This window comes from Odocoileus virginianus, unplaced genomic scaffold (assembly GCF_023699985.2).
Source record: "Odocoileus virginianus isolate 20LAN1187 ecotype Illinois unplaced genomic scaffold, Ovbor_1.2 Unplaced_Contig_2, whole genome shotgun sequence".
NCBI lineage: Eukaryota > Metazoa > Chordata > Mammalia > Artiodactyla > Cervidae > Odocoileus > Odocoileus virginianus.
Window position 1 is genome coordinate 2,055,552 of NW_027224319.1, and position 19,094 is coordinate 2,074,645.

Genomic DNA, 19,094 nt, shown 5'->3' on the forward strand with positions numbered 1-19,094 from the left:
TATTTATTTATTTATTTATTTTTTGCCCATGTTGTGACTTGCAGGATCTCAGTTCCCCAACCAAGGACTGAACCCAGGTCCTCAGCAGTGAAAGCAAGGAATCCTGATCACTGGACCATCAAGGAATTCCCTACATATCAACATCTTCTTTTGTGAGGTGCCTCCTGTGTTCTTGCCCATTTTCAGTTGGGTTAGCTCCTTTTTATTGAGTTGTGAGAATTTTTAATATATTTGGGATACAAACCCTTTATGAAACAAAAGAATTATGATTATCTTCTCCAAGTCTGTCACTTACCTTTTCATTTTTAAATTACATTTTGTGAAAAGCAGAATATAAAAATTTACCAATTGTTTGTTGTTGGTATAAAAAAATACCAAAGATTTTTTATTGTCTTTCTATTCTGTGACCTTACTAAATTCACTTAGTAATTTTTTTTTTGTAGATTTCTTAGGATTTTCTATGTAGTCAATCATGTTGTTTATGAATGAAGACAGTTTTTATTCTTCCTTTATAATCTTAATATTTTCACTTTTTCTTGCCTTATTATACTCTCTAGGAATTTCAGTACGATATGGAACATGTTTTGAGCTTTGCAATGTTCAGTCAACACACCGCTTCCTGAAATTCACTTTTGTTAGCTCTTTTCTTTCCCATTCTTTTCAGAATGATTGCATTATGCATTTGTAATACAGTTAAGTTCATTCATTACTATTTGTATTACATTTGGTTCCACCCACAAAAAAGTAACTATTTGTCTTGGGTGCTCTGTGAAACACTACTGTGGCTCTCAGTCAGAGCAACTAAAGATAAATACTCAGAAAAGGTGTTCTTCCTTCTCCTTACTTCTTAATTCCTCACCTTTTTCTATGCCTTTTCCACCCACCACTGTTTAATTTTAAAACTTTTATGCACACACCTATTTAAAAAAATATCCTTTAATTTCCATTTACTTGATTAATTTTTATAGTGAATGAATGTTGAATTTTTCAAAGACTTTTTCCACATCTATGGAGATAATTTTATGATTTACTTTGTTTGGACTATTAATATGGTGTGTGATATTAATTGCTTCCTTAGCATTAAATCAATCTTCCTTTTATTCCTGGACTAAATCTTACTTGGACATGGTATATTACCTTCTTAATATGATTTTGGATTCTAATATTTTAGATTTGAGTTTACTGATATTTTATTTGGTATTTTGGCATCAATATGCATGAGTGATATTAATCTGTAGTTTTCTTTCTTGGCATTGTCTATTTGGTTTAGGTTTCAATACTATGTGTTTCAGATAATGAATTAGCAAAGTTTCCTCCCTTGTCAATAATCTGTAATAATTTATGGGGCACTGGGCCTATCTTATCTGGTCTCAGAGGTTTGGTAGAATTCCTCTGAGAAGCCATCAGGGCCTGATGCTTTATTGTGAGGTTGTTCTTCAGTAACTTTGTCTGTTTCTTCTGTGGAAACTGGCCTGCTTAAGCTTTCTAAGTCAAATGGGGTCAGTTTTAGCAATCTCCATTTCCCTAGGAAAATATTCATTTCATCTAGGTTTTCAAATTTATATGCAAAGAGGATTGCAAAGTAATCTCTTATGATTTTAAAAAATGTCTTCTGCTCCAATGGTTATTTCCCCTTTGTAATTTCTTATTTTGTTATTTGTATGTTCTTTACCGCCCAACTTCATTTTTTTCCCCCCTCCTTGATCATCTGGTGATTTGCCTATTTTTATTTTGAAAAACCTAGAATTTTAATTTATTATTTAAAAAAAAAAACCCAGTTCTCTACTTCATTACTTTCTGCTTTTTATTATTTCCTTCCTTGAGCTGTCTTTTAGTTCATTTTGTTGCTGTTATTATTTTTCTGAACAAGGAATGTAATTGTTTTCATTCCTGCACTTTTATTGATAAATGTGTTTAGTAAAGTTCTTATTGTTGGTTTATTTCTATGTCCCCTTTCTTTGTCTGCAGTTTTTTCCTTCATAAAGATTATTGCTGTGTTATTTGCTGCATACATTTGTGTGTGTGTTATATCTTCACTGTGAATTGTGGTCTTAACATTAAAAAGTATTATCCTTTGTCATCCTTAATGCATGTGGAAGGCTACTCTGTCTTCATTTATAGCCTTTGTGAGTCACCTTGTCTTGGGTGTGTCTCTTAAGTACAGAATAGATAAACACATCTCAGAGATGTTGGAGGTTGAGCTCCAGACTACCGGCACAAACTGAGCATCACAGCACAGTGAGCCACATGAATTTTTCGGTTTCCCGGCAAATATAAAAGTTATGTTTACACTATAGTCTACTAAATGAACAATACCAGTAGGTCCAAGAAAAGGTATATACATTAATTAAAAATAGTTCATTGCTGAAGAATGCTAACCATCGTCTGAGTCTTCAGTGAGTCGTAGTCTTTTTGTCAGGGGAAGGTCTTGCTGCGATGTTGATGGCTGCTGACTGATCGGGGTGGTGGTGGCCGAAGGTTGGGGCGGCTGTGGCAATTTCTTAGAATAAGACAAGAATGAAGTTTGCGGCCATCGATTGACTCTTCTTTTCACAAGTGATCTCTCTGTAGCGTGCAGGGCTGTTGGATAGCATTTTTACCCAGAGTAGAACTTCTTTCAAAGTTGGAGTCAATCCTCTTAAATTCCGCTGCTGCTTTAGCAACTATGTTTACTGTTGATCAGTTGCTCAGTCATGTCTGACTCTGTGACCCCATGGGCTGCAGCATGCCAGGCCTCCTTGTCCCTCACCATTTCCCAAAGTTTGCTGAAGTTCATGTCCATTGCATCATGATGCCATCCAGCCATCTCATCCTCTGACACCCTCTTCTCCTTCTGCTCTCAATCTTTCCTAGCATCAGGGTCTTTTCCAATGAGTCAGCTCTTCGCATCAGGTGGCCAAAGTATTGGAGCTTCAGTGTCAGTCCTTCCAATGAATATTCAGGGTTGATTTCCCTTAGGACTGACTGATTTGATCTCCATGCTGTCCAAGGGACTCTCCAGAGTCTTCTCCAGCACTTTTGCTGTCATTTCGACAAAGTTCACAACATCGTTACCAGTAGTATATTCGATCTCAAGAAACCACTTTCTTTACTCACTCAAAAAAGCAACTCCTCATCCACTAGTTTTAATAATAATTTAGAAGTTTGAAATACTTCTAAGTTTGAGAATTACGAAAATGTGACACTGAGACATGAAGTGAGCAAGTGCTGTTGGAAAAATTGTGCTGGTAGACGTGGCTTGATGCAGAGTTGCCACAAACCATGAGTTTGTAAAAAATTAAAAAATAAAACAAGTGAAGCACAATAAAACACGGTATGCCTATGCATAGGTCTTACTTTGTGAGTCAAATTGAAAATCTTTTTCTTTCAATAGACGAGTTAAGGTCATTCACCTTTACTGACAAGACTGATACATTTGGTCTTGACTGACAATATATAATTACGTATACTTTATATGTATATGAGTTGTGTATTCTGTTTTTTTTTTTTTAATTATTATTTAGGAAGGCTTATGTAGCTATTTTGGTAGCTCAGTGGTTTAAAAATACGCCAATGCAGGAGATACAGGTTTGGTCCTTTTTTTTGGTCTGGGAAGATCCTCTGGAGAAGGAAATGACAACTCACTCCAGTATTCTTGCCTGGAGAAGCCCATGGACAGAGGAGCCTGGCATGCTACAGTCCATGGGGTAGCAAAGAGTCAGACTCATTTAGCAACTGAACAACAACAATGTTTTTATTCTGGTGGTTAACTTCATACTTGTACCCTTTTTAATGCTCTTAGGCCCTTAGTCTCTAATTTAAACCTTTAATATCTGTCTTTTCAGGTCCCCCACACCCACCAGTATTTACCACCACTTATTACTCATACATCAGGGAGTTTTTTCTATCTTCTCTTGCCTCCTCTTTCTATTTTTTGGTTGAATGATCTCTACTTTGTAACAGTATGCAGCAAATTTCTACACTAGTTCTCTATCATCTTCCCCACCTTTGTTTTGATCTTATACATATACATACATATTAATACATATTTTATATATTTTAAGAACTTAACATTAAGTCTTTTTCTGGAGTTTTACCAGTCATTATTGGGTTGAATGACATTCATGCTCTAATAGAAGAATGTCAGAACATCAGAAGAAGTCTCTAAGTTCTTGCATATTAAAAATGGCTTTTCTATATAGCTTTAACATACTATATATAACATATATAGCCATAACATACATGAAGACATGGCTGGATATTAAATCCTGGTTCTTACTTCTTAATGTGAATTTTAAAAAATGCTATCCCATAGTTGCCTTGCTTTGTTTATTGGTTTCAAAAAGTATGGTGCTAGTTTAATACTTTTGCTATTGTAAGTTATTTGATCTTTTCTTGCCTGGGAGCCTGGAGGACTTTACCTATTTCTTTGAAACTTGGCCCACTGCATTGGGAGCGTGGAGTCCTAGCCACTGAACCACCAGGAAAGTCCCTGCTTCTCTTTTGTTTTGCAGGTCTTTACATTTTATCTCTTTTTCATGGGCTCCCTTCACCATGCATGTGTTCACCATCTCCCTACAAAACGACGCTTTTCTTTCTTTTTGCCCCCCACCTCTTTTCTTCTCTGCAAGGTTTCTGTTTCAGATGGCTCCTTTAAAATGTGCCTATGCCTTTAAATGGTCCTTACCCCTTGAAATCACACTGACTTTGAACCTCTGTAGTCCCTGCTAAAGGATCTGTCACAGTCCTTTCCAGGACTTTCAGACTGAGAGTAGATTCAATCTTTCTGGTGACTGCTCCAAATCACTCCCAGATCCTTTCGCTAGCCTCTGTCTTCCATCTGTCCCACAGTTTTTCTCAGCTTGCCTTTGCAGGAGATACTGTGTGCTGGGATTGGTGGTTTTTCTTTCTGTCACAGTTATCTGCAGCTTCAACATTTTCTGTCTTCAAATTATCCATGGAGGCACAGTTTTGTGTAGAATATACTTTTCCCTTCCTGTTTTATCGTGCTGGCAGAAAAAAACTGGGATAAGAAGAAGCTATACAGTTGTCACTGTCCTCAGATACTCTTACTTCCTCTAATTTTTAAAAGACTTTGTGTAAGACTGATAAGACCCATCTAGTCAAAGCTATAGTTTTTCCAGTAGTCATGTATGGATGTGAGAGTTGAACCATGAAGAAAGCTGAGCACTGAAGAACTGATGCTTTTCTACTGTGGTACTAGAGAAGACTCTTGAGAGTCCCTTGGACAGCAAGATCAAACCAGTCAATTCTAAAGGAAATCAACCCTGAATATTCATTGGAAGGACTGATGTTGAAGCTGAAGCTCCAATACTTTGGCCACCTGATGCGAAGAGCCAACTCATTGGAAAAGACCCTGATGCTGGGAAAGATTGAGGGCAAGAGGAGAAGGGGGTGACAGAGGATGAGATGGTTGGATGGCATCACTGACTCAATGCGACATGAGTTTGAGCAAACTCCAGGAGATAGTAAAGGACAGGGAAGTCTGGTGTGCTGCAGTCCATGGGATCACAAACAGTTGGACACTGAGTGACTGAACAAGAAGACTGACATTATTTATACTTAAACATTTAGTAGAATTCACCAGTGAAACAGCAGGGCCTGGAGTCTTCTTGGTAGAAAGATTTTTGACAATGAATTCAATTTCTTTTGGAAATACAAAGCCATTTAGTTTTTCTGTTTCTTCTTGAGTTAGCTTAATTAAATTATGTAGTATTTTTTAGGAAGTTGCCCATTTAATTTACATTATCAAGTACATTAGTTTGAAGTTGTTCATGGTATTTCCTTATTCTCATTTTTAAAAATGTCTACATTTAAAAATGTTCTCTTTCATTCCTGATACCAGTAATTTGTATTTTCTCTCATTTTCGTTTCCTTAGTCCTGTCAAGGTGTTATAAATTTTGCTATCTTTTATAATACAAAATTTTCACTTTGAAAATTTTCCCTATTGCTTGCACGTCTTACCTTAATTAGTTCTTTTCTTCTACTTACTCTGGGCTTCCCTAGCGGCTCAGGCAGTAAAGAATCTACCTGCAATGCAGGAGACCCAGGTTCAATCCCTGGGTTGGGAAGATCCCTGGAGAAGGGAATGGGTACTGATTCCAGTATTCTTGGCTGGAGAATTTCACAGACAGAGGAGCTTGGTGAGCTACAGTCCATGGGGTAGCAAAGAGTTGGATACAACAAAGTGACTAACACGTCTAACATTCTCTACTTACTTTGTATTCCTTTCTTTCCCCCAGCTTCTTCTGATAAAAAATTTAAGTGTTTACTTTAAATCCTTCTAATTAGGTATTTAAAGTTACAAATTTCCCTGTAAGATCCTGCTGAGCAAGGTGAGGGGGCTACATACTTGCAATATGCAATTTCTGCAAAAGGCAGGAACTCCTAAAGGGCCTCGTGGTCTGATTCACACCCCTAAACAGAGCAGGCTTACCTCCTTAGCACCTGAAGTGACACAGAGGGTGAAGCAGGAGAGATGACAGCCAAGCCAGGCTGTACCACCCACGTTCTGTGCGACCTTAGAGGAACCTCATCTCTGACAGGCAGTATAAAGCCCAGGACTGCTATCTACTGAATGGCGCCCCCTGCAGTTGTGCAGGGCACATTCTGCACAGCCTTCATAAAGTCTGCCTTGCAGGGGTGCTGTGGTTGCTTCATGAAGCAGTATACGAACAACCAGCCTGGGGCCTGATAGGTGAGACAGAGTAAATCAGTCATGGTACATCCATTCTGTGGAATCTCACTTGGCCATGAAAAGTCACGATTAAGCTCTCTATTTGTGCTCAGTCATGTCTGACTCTTTGCTACCCCATGGACTGTAGCCCAGCAGGCTCCTCTGTCCATGGGATTATCCCAGAAAGAATACTGGAGTGGGTTGCCATTTTCTCCTCCAGGGGATCTTTCTGACCCAGGGATTGAACCCACGTCTCCTGCATTGCAGGCAGATTCTTTACCCAAGCCACCTGGGATGCTGAGACCTCTATTTACTGAGGAAGAAAACTCTCATGCTTTCTTGTGAATGAAAAAATAAAACCAAATATGATCCGGTTTTCATTAATATAGGTATAGCTGTACATGTATGGAAAATCCTGGCGAGAGAACCTCAAAGTGCAGTCTGATTCAGACTGGAGACTTTTTCCTTTGTCAATATTTAAACATTTTCCTACAGTAAGTATGCTTACAATTTGAAAAAAGAAAAAAATTTTTTTTTAGTTGGCTCTTTTCCTTTCCACCTCCACTCTGAGCTTCAGCTTTAAAATGCATCTATCAAATGGAAGTAATGATAAAAAGAGCAACAAGAGTGCTGCAGATACGCTGTGTCACTCAACACCTGAGCTGGGAGTTAGTTTGCTCATGTTACAGAGGAAGAAGCGGATTCTCAGACCAGGCAGAGGTCCCATGGGGAAGGTAACACGCCCTCTTCACAGGGCTGCCCTGTGGTTTGCTGCCACGAAGGATCATGGATGCTGTGTGATGTGCCAGGTGCCTGCCTACCGTGGGCTGCAGGATGGAGCACTCAGAACATGGTCTGGATCGAATCCAACAGCTCTGTTCCTTCCAGTCGGTGTGACCTTAGGTAAGTGACCACAACTCTCTGAGCCTCAGCTTCCTCACTGGTAAAACAGGGGTAGCAAAAGTGCCGCCTTGGGGGGCTGAGTCGAGGATCACATGAGGCAGTTCCTGCCCAGAGTGTGCAATCTATGATAGACGGCTTCGGTCATATTAATATCCTCTGGTCCGGCTCTGGTCCCCTGATTTCAACAGGGACTGTCTCTCTCTGTCTCTCTGACAGACATCATGCAGAAGAAGGTGGAGCCCCAGGGGCCATGAAGCAGAGCCTGGCAACCAGCTTCCTGATCCAGGGTCCACACCCACCACCCCGCCCAGCTTGGTGGGTTAGAGGGGTGCTTCCTATCTGTGCATGTCAGGCAAAAGCAGTCACGCCATGGACTAGAGTTCTCAACAGAGGCAACTCAGCCCCACGAGCGGCTGGGGTTGTCATAACAAATGGGGCGCATGAGCAGCCTTGAGCAGACAGAAGCCAGGGAGGCTGGACCCCCTGTGATGCTCCTGACTGTCTCACCAGACATTCCTGTAGCTGAGAAACTTATTTAGACGTATGGAGGTTAGTGTCTAACTCTGTCATGTAAATAGAGACTATTTTTCTACTTTATAATAATATACAATGAATTGTCCCAGGATTCAAAACCATGTGAATCAAGGGGAGAGTTCTCCACCATTTTGCACAATCACTTCAGCAGCAACTACCCTACCTGTGGTGTGTTTGATACAAACACGTGTCATTTTACATGAAGAATGTCACACTCATGGTGAGTCTACACATAGAATGAAGAAAGGGAAAGGGGTCCTTCCGGCAGAGGGAGGACAGTGTGTGCAAAAGCCCTGGGCTGGGAAGGAGGGGGCAACCACAGACGTGAAAGCAGACCGCAGTGTGGTGGGGCGGAGTGAGGCTGGGGGGCGAGGTGGGTGGTGAGACCACAGGAGCTAGGCAGTGCAGGGCCTTGGGGGCCACGCCAAGAGGTCAGCCCTGCGAGAAGCCAAAACAGACTGTCCGCCAGGGGAGGACACGGTCAGGTTTGCATTTCAAAAAAGAATCACTCTGCAGGAGAGTGACGCATGGAATGGAAGGGACAATGGTGGAGGCAGGGAGGCCAGTGGAGGCTCCCATGGTTCTCGAGGTGACAGGGATGGTGCTCTGGGCTGGCGGTTTCCCCCACAGGAGCCTGGTCTGTGGATGGACAGGGGCCCCCGTCCTGAGACCCGAGCCCAGGAGAAGCGAGCTGAGGAGGAAGACCATGGTTCCACTTTGGCAAACTCACCTGACTCTGCCACCTCGGCGATGGGCACCCCCTGCTCGTATGCCATGAAGCCCAGGACTGAGAAGATGGCAAACCCGGCCACGAAGCTGGTGCCGCTGTTCAAGCAACAGAGCATGATGCAGTCCCTGGCGGGGGAAGCGGGAGAGGGGCTCGGGTCAGAACCCGGCGGGGGGAACCGGTGCAGTGCTGGAACGTTCTGTCTGAGCGCCAAGGAAGCCCTCAGGGTTCAGAGAGGGGAGGGGGCTGGCCCACAGTCACACAGCTTCTCCTGCACTTTTCTAGAAGGTGAGGTCAGTTGCAGACTGGAAGCACAGAGGGGGTGGGAAGGAAGGGAGGCTGGCAAGTAGGAAAACACACACCAGGGAGGAAAGACTTGGAGACAAACCAATGCTTCTCCAAACTCCTGGCAGGAGAGAAAACCAAGGGAAGTGAGAGAGGATTGATTTTCTGGGAGCTCAAAGCATGAAAATATCAACCTCTGAAAGAAAGGGCTGTTTCCCATCCAGCACAGAGGCCTCAGGAGAGACACTCCTCCCGGCCCAGCGTCTCCCAGACCTCACACAAGCCTCCACTCTGATGCTGCAAGGAGCAGACGCTCCCAGGCCAGACCCTTCATGGAGTGGGGGGGAGGCCCTCACCAGGGCAGTGACTGCCCCCTGCTCTTGGCCAGGGTTCACAGCAAAGAAGCACCAGCATAAAGCCGTGACGCAGGAGATTCCAGACTACAGACGACGGGGCTCCACCAAGAGGAAGAAGACGGAGCCATGCCTTCTGGCCCCTCCAACTTGGGGCTGTGCACCCTCATGCAGGCGGGTCAGGGGATCAGACTCTCGGGACCTCGGCCACCACAGAGCATGCACGTGGGAGTTGGGCTTATGATACCCGTGACGCTTCACTTTAAAGGGAGGGGCCAGGGTGGTCTGTCCAGTGTCCTCCCTGGAGCAGTACCAGCCCGGAGCTCCCCCCCACAACCCTAGCCAGCAGGGCCACCCACCTTGCTCCATGCGCTTCGCTTCTCGGATGGCTCCTGCCGCTCACAGAACTTCCTCATGCTCTCTTTGACCCAAATCCACCTTCTCTGGGAAGAGTTAGTTCTAACTTCCCCAACAGCCTAAAGACCTGAAGATAGAGGCCCTATACCTCCTTGAGGTTTTAGCTCGCTCAGTTAAACCCCCCAGTTCCCCTACCAGTGATCCTGTCTGTGATCTGAAATTCAGTCCAGCTTGTCCCTCTTCAAGAGTGTCACATCCAGGACTGAGTACTAGACTCAAGAACAGAGCAGGACTCTCACCTCCTCGTCTCCTGACACCATACTTTTTGTAATGCAATCAAAGGTTACACTGATGTTGGTGACTGTGACCCCCAGTTGCCTTGCATTGACCCTGGGAATCAAGGGCATGGTGGGAAGAGCATTAGACTGGGGTTCCAATTCTCCCAGCAAAAACTTCTCTCTGGGCCTGCTCTCACTGGCTAGATAACAAGGTGGCTTGGATAAGAGGGTTTCTTGGGCCCTGTGATCAATTAAGTCAACAACAAGTAGTCACTTCCACACATTCCTCCCTGGGGTGGAGTATCTTTCCCGGCCCCATTGACTGAGGGCTTAGCCAAGTGACTTGCTTTGACCAATGAGATAGCAATAGATGTGACATAAACAGAGGGTTGAGATCCACTTGTGCAGTTGGTCTTGTCCTCACTCCTGTGATTTGCTATGAGAAGCACTTTCCCAAGGTAGCTCCTATCTCTGCAGCCTGGACCCCAGAATGTACACATGGTGTGGGCTTGAACCTTGCCTGGACCCTGGAGCCAAACCTGTCCAACCTACAGCCTGAAAGACAGAGTTCCCACCTGACCAACAGACGTATGAGCAATAAAAGCAAATGCTGTGGTTGTGGTGGTTAGCCACTGAGTTCTGGGATGCTTGTTACACAGCATTCTTGCAGCAGTGACTGATTGATACAGGTCTTTTTTACAGAACTCTTCAGGCACTGTGGACAGAGACTGGGCTACCAAGCCTGGAGACTTTATCTGCAGGCCTGATCACCTTCTGGGTTTCCCACGTGGTGCTAGTCATAAAGAACCCACCTGCCAGTGCAGGAGACATAAGAGACACAGGTTTGATCTCTGAATTGCAATGATCCCCTGGATAAGGGCATGGTTACACACTCCAGTATTCTTGCCTGGAGAATCCCATGGACAGAGGAGCCTGGTGGGCAACAGTCCATAGGGTCGCAAAGAGTTGGACATGACTAAGCAACTTAGCATGCACGATCACCTCCACTCTGAGGGAAACTCAGCTCAGCCCAGGAGGGCAAAGTTATTCCTAAGTCTGAGCTAAATCTGTCCTGCACGCCTGTTTCTGGCCCCCGGAAACGGTGCAGAATGAGGCAGCACTGGTGAGGAAAGTGTTTTCTTCACAATCTCTCCGTGCTGGGATTCTTCTGTTTTTTTGGACCTGCAGTGTTGAGCACTGTCACTGAAACCCGAGGTCCAGGGAGGACAGACACATACTCAGGCTCTCTGTCATCTGCTGGTGAAGCTGGAAAAGACCCTGATGCTGGGAAAGATTGAAAGCAAAAGGAGAAGAGGGCAGCAGGAGGATGAGATGGTTAGATAGCATCACTGACTCAATGGACATGAATTTGAGCAAACTCCGGGAGACAGTGGAGGACAGAGGAGCCTGGCGTGCTGCAGTCCATGGGGTCTCAAAGAGTTGGACACGACTTAGAGACTCAACAGCACTGAAGTTGGGATATGAATCCAGTTGTCTCAGACACCAAAGCCCACTTTTTCCTAGGAGCTACACAGTGCTCCTAAGAAACAGTGCTCCCTAAGAATTCAGACTTCTAAATCCTGACTTTTGGAAAACAACCTTTGGGTATTCATGTGGTTGTTAGAAACAAATGCCCCTTATTGCAAGGTCCCCACCTTCCCTCAGAGCCCACCCCCCTCAGTGCCTTCCTGACCATAGAGGGGGACAGGCTCTGAGCAGACCCAAGGTCCCTTCCAGGCCTGTGCCCCTGCACCCCGTCCTCAGAGCACCCCCACCTATAAGCAGAGAGCCTAGCGGCCTGTGTTCTGAAGTGAGGATTTTCCCCGTCTGGTTTGCTCCATTTGCAGCCCTCTAATTCCTTCCCCACAGGGCACCTTCTAGGTGAAAAGCTACATAACACGTACTTTGAAGTTGGCAGGAGCTGAGCTGGGCTTTGAAGACCTCCAGAAGCTATTATGCTGTCGGAAGAGGGTATTAATTTACTCCCTCTGAGTCAGGTAAGATCCGTTCACGGAACAATTTGGAAATGGAAATAAAAGGAGCCCTCAGACTTTTGCAATGTCACTTAGGGGATTTGCTTTCTTCTGCTGATGGGAAGGATAAAAAAAACCTGCCTGTTGGATGCGGGAGCTGAAGGGGTCTGGGGTGGTCAGCATATTTCACCCACGTGCTCGGCGGGGAAGCAAGCTGCCACTGTCTCAGACACAGCCTGATGACATGCAGTCTTGGCCAAATCCTTGCTGGGAAAGAAGTGGCCAGGCCTGGGAGTGAGGAATAAGGGTGCAGGGGCCAGAAAGGCTAAGGTTCAAAGCCACGTTGCATCGAGCCTCAGCGTCCTCATCTGCATAATGGCAAGGCTCTTTCCTCGCTTCCTTCCATTTTGGCCAGCGCTCTCCTAGGCTGGAGGGACGGTGATGAACAAGAGGACTCAGACTGCGTCCTCATGGAGCTGAAGGCCAAGCAGGAGGTGACCTAGAGACCTCCGCCACGCGCGGCACACAACAGAGGCAGGCTGGCGGCCGATGTGCTGACAGACAGACACAGACAGCATCTCTCTCCAGCATCCCAAGGGGGTCACCCTCGGCATGGACCAGAGGCCTGCGTGTGCTCTCCTTGTGCCCACGCCTTTCTCTTCTTGCCCCTGGTTCTGTCCGTCTCACGGCTGACAAGGCTCTACCACTCACACCCCAGATCCGCCTCCCATGGACGCCTTGAAGGACCAGAGAGTCCACCTCACAACCTGGCCTGACTTCCCACCTCTCCAGCATCCCTCTGCCCAGTGGTCTCTGGTGACCTCTCTGCCCAACAGCCCAGGGACTCAAGAGAGCTCGCTGGCTTCCTCTGTGGCCTTTCCTCCAGCATGTGGGGTCTGCCCTCTTTCTTTGCTTCGGTTTCACCAAGTTGCAACCTCTATAGACTGGAGCTGTACCTCTCACGGTAGCGATTGGGGGTCTCACGAACTTAGTGATACATAGAGCACATGGTTGGCTTAACACGTGGGTGAGTAAAGCTATCACAGAGTCAGCTTTCAGAGAAGATGTGGTGGAGTGCTGGGACGGAGGTTAGGAGACCATGGCCAGAGTCCAGGTCCACCACACCTAGCTGGGGTGGCGGAGGGACCATATCCATGAGCTTCAATTTCCCTTCCCTCGAAGATCGGGATAACATGAGAGGGACTTCATCACTGACCAAAGTCCTCAGAAATGAGGCTCCCACTTGAGCCTCACAACAACCAAATGATGTGGCTATCACATCCAAGGTCCCATCCCACCACCACACGTTGACATGGCTTCTCTCACTGTACCCTCACCTACATCGAGGGTTCATTTTCAGATCACAGCTCATTTGCTGGTGAAGGAAAATGAGCTGGTTATTTTAAGAGCGTGTTACTGATCTTTTTCTTGGTGTTTTAGGATTTTTCATTTAGATCTGTTTCTATTCTTTACATTAGTAGGGACACTAACCCTTTTGAGTATCACATTACATGTTAATTGATTTTTGAGTATCATGTTACATGTTAACTGACTTAAATTGAAGACAGTAGGGAAAACTACTAGACCATTCAGCTATGACCTAAGTCCCTTATGATTATACACTGGAAGTAACAAATAGATTCAAGGGATTAGATCTGAAAGACAGAGTGCCTGAAAAACCATGTACAGAGGTTCGTAATGTTGTATAGGAGGTGGTGATCAAAACCATTCCTAAGAAAAAGAAACGCAAAAAAGGCAAAATGGTTGTAAAGAGGCCTTACAAATAGCTGAGAATAGAAGAGAAGCAAAAGGCCAAGGGGAAAAAGAAAGATATACCCATTTGAATGCAGAGTTCCAAAGAATAGCAATGAAACCTAATAGAAGCAGAAGATATTAAGAAGAGATGGCAAGAATACACAGAACTATAAAAAAAAAAGATCTTAATGACCCAGATAACCATGATGGTGTGATCACTCACCTAGAGCCAGACATCCTGGAGTGCAAAGTCAAGTGGGCCTTAGGAAGCATCACTATGAACAAAGCTAGTGGAGGTGATGGAATTCCAGCTGAACTATTTCAAATCCTAAAAGATGCTGTTAAAGTGCTGCACTCAATATGCCAGCCAACTTGGAAAACTCAGCAGTGGCCACAGGACTGGAAAAGGTCAGTTTTCATTCCAATCTCAAAGAAAAGCAATGCCAAAAAAATGTTCAAACTATCTCACAATTGCACTCATCTCACATGCTAGCAAAGCAATGCCCAAATTCTCCAAGCAGGCTCCAACAGTATGTGAACCAAGAACTTCCAGATGTTCAAGCTGGATTTAGAAATGGCAGAGGAACCAGAGATCAAATTGCCAACATCCATTCGATCTTCAAAAAAGCAAGGATTCCAGAAGAATATCAATTTCTGCTTCATTGACTACACTAAAGCCTTTGACTGTGTGGATCAAAACAAACTGGAAAATTCTTAAAGAGATGGGAATACCAGACTGCCTGACCTGCCTCCTGAGAAACCTGTATACAGGTCAGGAAGCAACAGTTAGAACCAGACATGGAACAAAAGACTGGTTCCAAATTGGGAAAGGAGTACGTCAAGGCTATATATTGTCACCTTGCTTATTTAACTTATATGCAGAGTACATCATGTGAAATGCCAGGCTGGATGAAGCACAAGCTGGAATCAAGACTGCCAGGAGAAATATCAATAACCTCAGATATACAGATGACACCACCCTATGACAGAAAGCAAAGAGGAACTAAAGAGCCTCTTGATGAAAGGGAAAGAGAAGTGTGAAAAAAAAAATCACTTAAAACTCAACATGCAGAAAAACAAGATCATGGCATCCTAGTCCCATCACTTCATGGCAAATAGATGGGGAAACAATGGAAACAGTGACAGACTTTATTTTCTTGGGCTCCAAAATCACTGCAGATGGTGACTGCAGCCATGAAATTAAAAGATGCTTGCTCCTTGGAAGAAAAGCTATAACAAACCTAGACAGCATATTAAAAAGCAGAGACATTACTTTGCCAACAAAGGTCCATCTAATCAAAGCTATGGTTTTTCCAATAGTCATGTATGGATGTGAGAGTTGGACTATAAAGAAAGCTGAGCGCTGAAGAATTGATGCTTTTGAACTGTGGTGTTGGAGAAGACTCTTGAGAGTTCCTTGGACTGCAAGGAGATCAAACCAGTCAATCCTAAAGGAAATCAGTCCTGAATATTCATTGGAAGGACTGATGCTGAAGCTGAAGCTCCAGTACTTTGGCCACCTGATGTGAAGAGCCAACTCATTGGAAAAGATCCTGATGCTGGGAAAGACTGAAGGCAGGAGGAGAAGGGGATGACAGAAGGTGAGATAGTGGATGGCATCACTTGATGCCGTCAGTGATGACTTGATGGAACATGAGTTTGAGCAAACTCTGGGAGTTGGTGATGGACAGGGAAGCCTGGTGTGCTGCAATCCATGGGGTCACAAAGAGTCAGACACAACTGAGAGACTGAACTGAACTGAATTACATGTTATTATGTCCTTTAACTTTGTAGATGATTTTCATATTTTGTTTGGAGATGTTATGCAGAATGTATATAGATAACATTTGTATTAATGTGACTGTTTAAGGATTATAAAATCTATATGTACTCAAGAGTAAAGACAAGACAAAACATTTAAGTTGTATGGGAAAGTACAGGTAGACAAAGCCCATCATTCCATCTCAATGCTTCTCTTCAGAGGTGGCTTTTTAATAACTTCTTGTGTCTTTCTAGAAATTTTGAAGTTCTAGATATTTATGTGAATCACTCTGTCATTTCCCTTCCTGACCTAATCATTTTGGGTGTTTCCATATCTTTCTCATTATGAAAAGAGTATTTTAGTCCTCATTTTAGGATGGCTTCCTTTTTGAAAAAAGTATTTAACTCCTTAGTCTTCCTGCACTTACTCTGGTGCATATGTGGGGTAAAGTATTAGGCTCCGTCCTAACTATTTCTACCAAAATACTTATCCTAGCTCAGGGTTTTTGCTGAAAAACCCTTCCCTTTCCAGTGAATCTGTGTTGAGGCACAGCATCATTGCCATGAGTCTACGACTTTCCACACTACAATGAGGAGCTCTTGATCTTGGGGGCAGAGATGTGCCATCGGCCCAGCCCTGCATATTCACCATCTGTGTCTGTGACAGGCATGGAGTCAGAGGTGCAGAGACCTCAGCAAACAAGCCACTGGCCTATGGTTACAGACCAATGTGCCAAGTTCACTTCTGCCAGACACTTTTGGCTGACCTTGGGCAAGTCCCTGGACTCTGGTCTCAGCCTCAGGGCAGAATCCAGGCTGCAGGCAGGAGGACCAGGCAGCCAGGGTCACCCAGCCCCAGGCTCACCCCCAGCGTGGGTCCCCTCTCCACACTGGGTGCAGCTGTTGCAGGAGGCTGGGGGTGGGAAGGGAGGTCCATTAAAAAGGGGGCAGCAGGACACTGGCCACTCCAGGTCAGACTGGACAGGACCCTACAGTCAAGTGAGAGGAAGCAGGAAAGAAATTCCTGACCAGAAGGCAGAACAAGGCCCTCAGTGTCAGAAGACCTGGGTTCAACTAGCTGTGTGACCTGGGTGTGACCTTGGACCAATCCCTTATCTGCCCTGGGATAAAACTGTGCTGGAGAAGGTGGGATGGAGGCCTGAATACAATTCCTGGCACGGGCTCCCTCCGAAGCCTGGAACTTGCTCTGATCATGTCTGCTATTCTCTGAGCTCCTCTGGTGGACCACTCTTAGACCCTGGGCTGGGAGAGGCTGTCAGATCGCCCAGGGTCCTCCCCTGTCCCACCTGGATGGTTGGCACCCTGCCTCTTCTCCTCTGACAGGCCTGTTTCCCTCAACCAGCCTTGCAAGGTTGGGGGGAGATGTCAAGGAACTAGCCAGACAGCATGGAGGGCTCCCGGGTTCGGTGGAGAGCGGACAGGCAGGGCTGGGGACATGCTCACCTGTAGCAGTTGTTGTTATAATTGTTATAACTTCCCAGAGCGGTCAGACAACCCAGGCAGATGGCATAGGAGAAGAAGATTTGCGTCCCAGCATCTACCCAGACCTGGAGGAGGGCACAAAGAAGTTGGCAGAGAGAGAAGTCAGATGCACGGCCAGGGGGTAGGGAGGCGGGGTGGCCCCGTTCTCTGAAATCCCCCGCCCACGCTCAACCCCCACGAAAGACTCCAAAAAGGGACAATCAAATGTCCTCATCTCAGGAACGTGGTTTTTAGAAATTCTATTCTCAGGATGATTAAATATAAATGTCCTTAATTAAATCCAGAAATTTCTGGAGGTTTTGGACAGTAGTTCACCAAGCAGCAAGAATTTGGGTGTTTAGGACCCTGTTCCAGCCGTGTGAGCTTGGAAAAGTTACTTAATCTCTCTGAGGCTTAGTCCTGCTACCAGCAAAGTGGGGAATAAACTTCCCTCTCAGGACTACTGAAGCCAAGAGTCATTTTTCTTCTGATGGCTGAGACCATCATGAGAAAAGCTCTCTTGGGTGTCCTTGCACTCCCAGAGTTGTACAGTGTCTAGTGGGGGTGGGGGGCATTCACCAGGGGGACCAGTTACAATGAAGCCCCCAGTGTTCCTCCAGGTCTGGAGGCTTCTCCCACTCTGCCCCATGCACTCAGTCAGAGGACAGTGAAGGGACAAGAAAGGGGTAAGCACTACATCTTCATCACTTTTCCAAAGAGCTGTTACTTGGGGGCTTCCTGTGTGGTACATGTGGAAATTCCTTTCTCAGTCTCCAAGTGCCCCTCTGACAGAACAGCCAGGGATGGTGTGACACACGCAAGAGGAATTACGGTAATTTGTTGAACACTCCTTTGGGCTCTCTTTGAACTCTGCTCTAGAAGTCATCAAAGAAATGCCACAGCTCAAACCCAAATGCAGCTGATGAGACTGATGCTTGAGAATCCAGTGTCATCTAGAGAAGAGGTTTGATACCAATTCAAATACTAGCAAACATTTGCTAAGCATGTACGACGTGCCAGGGACTGCTGTGAACCCTGTATGTGTTACTACACTTGAATATTCACACCAACACCATGCAGGAGGTGCTATTATTAGCTCCCTTCTACAACTGAGGAACAGAGAAGTTGAGCAACTCGCTCAAGATCACAAAGCTGGGAGTGGCAGAAACAAGTCCAAGGAGACGTGCCTCTAGAGAAGCATGCTTCAACAGTCCCGGAATTCCAGAAGTCTTGGGCTGTAACCTCCCACCCAACACAGGATGCTCTTCTAGTACTTCTGACAGAACAGTCTCTGCTTGATTACTGCCAGTGACAGGGAGCTCACTATCTTTTGACACAGCCCTTTTCCTCTTCAGAGAATTCTGGTAAAATGAGAGAAAATCTACCTTTTGAGTTTCCAACTCTGGGGCCACCCAGGCCATATCTCCCTTTCCCATATGGCATCACTTTACAGATTTGAAGACCCCTCTAGAACACTCCCTATTCCAGGCAAATTATCACTATTTCCTCTTTTCTGGGGATTTGATTACACAGCCCATGTTACTTTACCCTGGATGTGCTTGCTTGTTAAATCATTCAACAGATACTTATAATGAGCAAAGTTCACAATGCTGTCTCTTGACCTAAAAAGTGCATACATTTTTTCCCCCTCTAACACAGAGCTTTTGGGTTTAGTGTTTTGGGAGCTAAATGAGGAACTTAGGGAAAGCTATTTCACGAAGTGTGTGTGTGTGTGTGTGTGTGTGTGTGTGTGTGAGTGAGTGAGTTGGGCGGTGCAGGCGAGGATGCTAGCAGATCATAGTGGACTGAGACATGGTAAGGGGGAAACGGGAAGAAGAACTATTAAAATTGTTTTTCAAGAAAGGGGAGTTGGGAGATGGGATAGTCACGAGAGTAAATAAATTTAGGGATGATTTTTTCCAAATGGTAGAAACTTGAGGATACATAAATGTTGAAACAACACAGGGTAGGGAAAAAGTGTTAAAAAAAGATTTGAGAGAGAAATGGGT

General features: G+C 45.1%; 1 protein-coding gene across 3 annotated transcripts in view; it reads right to left on the bottom strand.

Moving 5' to 3' along the window:
• SLC6A11 (solute carrier family 6 member 11) overlaps positions 1–19,094 on the bottom strand; it is a 127,052-nt gene that overhangs the window by 14,199 nt on the left and 93,759 nt on the right. For all 3 annotated transcript variants that reach the window (XM_070463337.1, XM_020872554.2, XM_070463336.1), the window contains 2 exons: positions 17,068–17,171; positions 8,845–8,969 (listed from right to left, as the gene is read on the bottom strand). In XM_070463337.1, coding sequence (XP_070319438.1) covers positions 8,845–8,969; positions 17,068–17,171 — 229 coding nt within the window. The remainder of the gene's footprint in view (positions 1–8,844; positions 8,970–17,067; positions 17,172–19,094) is intronic.